This window comes from Thermobia domestica, chromosome 9 (genome assembly GCF_964235325.1).
Source record: "Thermobia domestica chromosome 9, izTheDome1.hap1.1, whole genome shotgun sequence".
Lineage (NCBI taxonomy): Eukaryota > Metazoa > Arthropoda > Insecta > Zygentoma > Lepismatidae > Thermobia > Thermobia domestica.
This window is the reverse complement of record NC_137462.1, coordinates 114,893,932-114,900,517: the sequence shown is the minus strand read 5'-3', so window position 1 is coordinate 114,900,517 and position 6,586 is coordinate 114,893,932. Positions and strand designations below refer to the sequence as shown.

At 32.6% G+C, this 6,586-nt stretch overlaps 1 protein-coding gene across 2 annotated transcripts in view; it reads right to left on the bottom strand.

The window, feature by feature from the left end:
• Nucleotides 1-1,060: 1,060 nt before the first annotated feature.
• Cpsf5 (cleavage and polyadenylation specificity factor subunit 5) overlaps nucleotides 1,061-6,586 on the bottom strand; it is a 62,086-nt gene continuing 56,560 nt past the window's right edge. For both annotated transcript variants that reach the window (XM_081771735.1, XM_081771736.1), the window contains one exon: nucleotides 1,061-4,924. Coding sequence is in view for 1 of the 2 variants with exons in the window: in XM_081771736.1 (XP_081627862.1) it covers nucleotides 4,903-4,924 (22 nt within the window). In the remaining variant the exon portion in view is untranslated. The remainder of the gene's footprint in view (nucleotides 4,925-6,586) is intronic.

The window sequence follows — 6,586 nt, the reverse complement described above, 5'->3', positions numbered from 1 at the left end:
TTTTTTATTTACTTTAATAAGTGTGACCACTAATACATTTCAAAGTAAATATTCCGCGTATACAATTCATTGCAATAGAACACTATATACAACTTTGCTTTGTATAATCATATGTATTTCGATGACTAACAGACAACTTTAAGTTTAAAAAATGCACAGGTACTAAGGAAAACATATTAGAATGGGAATACTGTGTTGCATTAAAAACAAATATCATGATAAACTGTCTTTGTACACCACTTACTGCAGTCTTTTACTTCGTGAAGACATCTTGTACTAACAAAGTCTGTCCTAAAACTATTTTATTATACTTGTATTATTACGATTTGTATTGTAATAACATGAATCATTCGTCATTTTACTTTTGGATATAAATTATTATTCCAAAATAAATAAACAACTAATAATAATTGCTAACAATAACTGAAAGAGATCGATATAATTTAACTTCGTCATACTGAACTACATTGATGTCACACTATACTCCTAAAAATATTAGATCAAAGGGGAGTGCTGTTTGACCATTCTTTAAAAAACCTCATAAGCAATTATGTAGGAAACTGCAAATATTGAGCTCAGGAAAAGTTCAGTTCTTACATATCGTATACAAAAAATAATTTTGAAACTCACCTGAAAGATTTTTTGTATATATATTTTACTATTTACTAGAAAACCTTACCGTATTACATGTTCCTCCGAATTATTTATAGGTTGTATAACGAATATTTGACATAATACACAAATTTAAGGGAACTTGCGTATTTCGTAAAGATCCGCTATTTATGGTATTAAGACAATACATAGGTGCAATATTGTCTATGCAAACATCAGCCATAAAGCTTTAATTTTTCAGGTAAGAATGACAAAACTTTGGGGAAGAATTAAGGCTAATTCAATGGAATCACACTTTTTTCTTTGACAAACAGACCAAACTTCTAATCTTCCTACATATTATCAGTATCGTTGTTCATTCTTTAACAAGTACCGTGCAGTTTCTGATTTCGCTAATTTTTTTTTTAAATAATATGCACAAATTTATTAATCGGTTTATTTATTGAAGTTTATTTTGAATAGAAAAATCAGAAAATACCGAAGTATACAAAAAGTTCAATTTAAAAAAATGTAATGTGTGAGATTAGAGGATTCATCTCTTCAAACACAATCACTACAATGAATCCAGAATAAAAAGTAATAAGGAAAAATTAATAAATAAAAGCTTTAAAGAAAATTCAAAATATTTTAAATAGAAAAAGACGTCAGCAATTTTATCTTTACGTGAATACATAAAGACGTCACTAAAAGCTGTCCACTCACTGTACGAAAGTATTTTTCTTTGTAACATTCGACTAACCAAACACAATCGAATGGTTTTAGAATGTGCAGATGAACGCATGGTTTATAATAAAAGGAAAAATCATTCGATTCTGTTTGGGCAATTTAAATTTGAACTGAAAATATTTCTAAGAAGCGGAAAATTTTTAATTATGCAATTTACAACGTTATGTCAATTTTAATAAAAACTCTGGAAGTATGACCTCAATATTTTATTACTTTCATGTTTTATATTATACATCTTTCGCAATTGTGAATTAACATGACCATCATACAAGTACTTAAATGTTTTCATTTGTCCTAAGAGCAAACTATTCATCTGCGGAGTCTTAAATTTAATTTGTACCATTTTAATGCTATAAATCATCACGAACACCTTCAAACATTTGTTATTTAGCATCAGGAAAGGATTACATATATTGTCATAGTAGACAATACATCACTTGAAACCAAATACAAATTAAACCTAGGAAACATCTTAATTATTCTCAAAAAGTTTACGGAATGTTTATTTTATAAAATTTGATTAATATTACACAGAAATTGGTTTGTAATAAATTGGAAAACAAAGTAAAATTTCTTTCGAAATCAAACACAGGATAACGTAATTACTATATATTAAATTCCAACTAATTAACGACAACTACCTTCCTCACGAAGTCGAGAAACAATTCTTTAAATCCTGCTGTATGCAGATCTTTCAATAAATTCTGTCTTTATTTATTTATTTATTTATTATTATTATTATTTTGCAAATACGCATTTTCATTGTTCGGAACTATCTTTTATATGTTGCAACAACACTGGAAAGGAGTAAAATCATGTAACGTATTTAAATCAAAGCTGGCCAGTACCCACAAACGGGAGATATCATCATCTTTGCTGAACATCTTTAGGACTAATCATGGAAGTAGAGTTTAGAGGAGCTACTTGGGGACTATTATATTTCTAAACCTTACATTTTCACTGTGTGACATGAGAAAAACCTACTTCGTGCTGTGTAATTTAATGGAAGTACCAGAAGTGCATATAAAATTATGAGGGTAAGTCAAAAATTATCCGCAATGTAGTTATAACTTTTGACCTCTGTCCTTGTTTATTTTATTGTTATTCTGTTGTGGTCATGCTATGAAAGTTTGATGCTAATTCCTCCATTTATCTTCTTTTTGTTGCAAATAGATCATGCCGCTCCATTACACGTTTGCACCAAAGAGGAACAACGAGCAGTGATCCAGTTTTTGTGGTCGGAAGGTATATCAGTGGCAGTAATCCATCAAAGACTTTCGGCACAATACGGGAACAGTTTCTTGCCGCAACGAAGTGTCTACGAATGAATTGTAATATTCAAAAATGTTCGCACAAGTGTTACGCATGAGGAAGGAGCCGGACGACCATCTACGGCCTCAAATGAGGATTAAATCAAGACAAGACCATTTTTGAATTTTTCAATCCATTCGTTGACACACTGTTGTGGCTAGACACTATTCCCATGTTGTGCCGAAAGTCTTTGCTGGATTGTGGCTCCTGATATACCTTCCGACCACAAACACCGGATCACTGCTCGTTGTTCCTCTTTGGTGCAAACTTCGAACGGAGCGGCCATGATCCATCTGTAACAAAAGACAAATGGAGGAATTGGGATCAAACTTTCCATAGCATGACCAAATCAGCATAATAAATGATGACAGAGATCAGTATGAACAATGTAAGAGAAGTAAGTAGCTACATTTCGGATACTTTTTGACTTGCCCTCGTAATTTTAAATCTATTTCCTTCAATATTTTTCATATTTTGAGTTTGATTTGATTTCTGAGTTTAGTGATCCTTTCAGCAGCCAGGCTACAAGACGAGGACCTACAACTTAACGTAGGATCCGAACCATATAAGATGTCACCGGGAATCGAGCCCGGGTTTCCCAAGCCAAAGTTAACGTACTTTCAAGGTGACATTAAAAAGTATATTACATAAATCTTTTCACTCATAAGCAAACCATTTATTATCGTACACGAAAAATAATCAAACGTAGCCTACACAATAAAAGCTATGTTTCAAAGCGAAAGAGTAAAATACCTTCATGGTATTCCTTCAAGACAGAAGTCTACTATGCACTGCATGAAACTATTTTGATGCTCTGTGTCGTGCAGGGAAATTGTATTGCTAAATATAGGTTAATTGAAAACATATATTTTACTTAACAGTATTCCATGACTCCCACAAACTCTACCTTTATAGTTATAGGTCATATTCCTCACAAAGAAATGCATTTTACGAGTACTTAGTATTTACAGTAATAAAATACCCTGTCCATCTATACAAAAATATACTGAGGGGAAATATCTTGAGAAAAAGGATAATTTGGTGTAATGTATTTTGATTGAAAGAAAGAAAGAAATAGAAGTTATGATAGGATGAAAACTGAATAAGTTATGACAGTGAAAGGAAGATTTTGAGTAAAAGGACTGATAAATCTGTTTGTTGTGTGTATTATCAAACTGTTCACAAATTCTCCTCTCATTAAACGTACACATTTTTTTTACTAATTTATTTCAACCGAAAGTCTTACACAGTGAGATACTGAACCACATACTAAAATTAGGAAACATGACCATACTACTATAAAAAAAATCTCAGCCGTTGGGATGTGGCTTTTTTTTTTTTTTTTTTTTTTTTTTTTTTTTTTTTTTTTTTTACAGGATTTCCCGTATGCTTCCGGGTAAAATTAACCTCGGCTCAATAAAATTGCATTTAGCAGGCAATAACGAAGAGTTTAACTAGCACTAAATAATGAATTAGAGTTACATATGAGGAGTCCGGCAAATGTTCTTCTGTATACCGAAATATATCTCCAGACTTACGGAAGTACATAAGTATACTCCACTGAAATACCAAATCTTTCAGTTAGAATGAGTAATCATTACTTAATGACGAAAAACGAGAAGCGAATTATAATGTAATGGAAAAATAGTTTCGTAACACTGAATGAATGACAGTTTATCATAATACTCAGATTACTGAACTAACATAAATTTACTGCCGTTTAATAAAAAACAATACATAGAACATGTACGATTTATATATGCATATATATAAAATGACAGTTTTCGACATGAAACTTAATTAAAGGTGACATTTAAAACTTCTATTTGCAATGTCAGAAATTATTTTATCACGGTTGAAGAATGTTCTTATTCTTTCCTTCCTTTCTTCTAATTCTCAACTAAATTAATAGACACACGAATCCTCACACACAACACTCATACAATCCGAAAAAAAACACTCAGAGCACTATATTTTCATCAAACCACATACAACTGAGAGAAAAGTATTAACAAAGATTTTTCAATCGTAAGAAAGAAAAGTAGGAACGAAAATAATCCATCATATTGTATATGTTTCATATACAGACGAAACTAAACGACGTAATATTTCTCAATTCACTTTACAATGTATTCTTTTGGAGAAGTTTTCTCACTCAAAATTCTTTCTGTAAGTTACGTCATTCATCTGCTGCGAAGATCAGGGTCACAGTTGTCGAAATTCTGTCGCATTATGGTCCTCTTCTACCTTCAATCACATGTAGATGAAGTTAAACCTGTAACATATCATAAGGACATTGTCTATTTGTTTTCGTAAATTCTTTAAATTAATAAAAACACTGCAACTAATATTGTATTCTTCATTTGATTATTTATTAACTAAATAACCCTATTCATAATGCAAATTGAACAATTTTATGATTCCTTCACGCCTATTCTAATTGAACTTTACAGTTTAAATGGATTAAATGAGTATAACGATATTCTCTTTTGAAAAATTACCAGAAACAAATAATGTAAATAAGGAAACGTTATTCAGCTTTATAACAGCACAGTACAATACCGACTAGGATTCTCCCACTATTGTTCACTGTTGAAAGCATGCCATCCTCACATCTGTGAGTTATTGGTTCTCTGTACTGCAAAAATAAAACGGGCATGGTAGGAATAACTTATTCATTCTGCACAGATTTCCTAAGAGTGTATGTATTTATCTTGGGATTTAATAGTTGACTGTACTAGCAGTTACTTTTCACATCTTATCAACAAAATTCGACGACAAGCTGAAACTATTCTTGTACGTTCACTTAACGATAACAGAATTACAAATATGTATTCTCACACTATTATTATTTGCATAATTTTTGTGACTATCTGAATTTTGATATTATATTACATAAAGATATTGTTGGACTGTGTGTTATAACGCCTTTCTTATTTTATTTAAGAGTTATTTGACAAATAAGTGGACTGAACCTGTGGTTTCAGTGTGTATACAAATAAGAAAAAAGATTATGCTTATTAATACATGTTTATTACACATGTTACGCACACAAGGTTAATCATCTACTTTATTTGCAGGTGAACGTTCGACCTTCAGACGTGAATTAGGGCAGAGACAGATTCCTCCAGATACGCAACTATATGTGATCACTTTCCTACGCTGAACGCATGCAGTCAGCAGAGACGGTTTGCCCGTTGAATGGTTAAAATGCGGCGAATGGGGACGTACTTTTGCAGTATATGGCGGTGTTCACTTGGTGCAAGGGATTTGGAAAAGAAGAAATCGCAGTTTGCCCATCCTTTCCTTTCTCTCTGTTGGAAATGATATGTTCATCCTTTCCTTTGTTCGTCGTAGACCTATCCTCATCGATTCATTCCCGAAAGGCGCCAGAGTGAACGCTCTTGTCTAAAGCACGAGAATGTTTTAGGAGGAGGATTAATTGACTTAAGAATGCAGGTTTGACGTTATCTTTCCTCTGCAGGACAGTGCAAGGCTATCACTGCAGCTGACACCCTGAGAAAAATACAGTGATTTTCACGTGTCGGGCCTATAGGGTTTACAAGATGAAATTATATACATCCGGCGTCGAAGCAAAATATATTTTCTTCATGGTTCACAGCCAGCTTGAAGAGTTCTACTGGAAAGGAAGCATTTGTGTAATCATTGAGAAAGTCAAAAATCACTTCTGAGATCACCATAAGTCGACTCCACTTATTTATCGAATAATCTTTATATCATATATAAAGTAGTGTATCAAAAAGTTCTGAGATTAATATATATGCTGTTGATGAGGCTAGAGATCATGGTCACTCTATATGCCGATTGACTTTGCTGAGTGAACACTGAGAGTTGCACAATACGAGCGTTTGTGAGCACATACGCTTTTAGGCTTCTTTCACATTGAGGCGGCGATTTGCCGTCGCCGCTCGCGGCA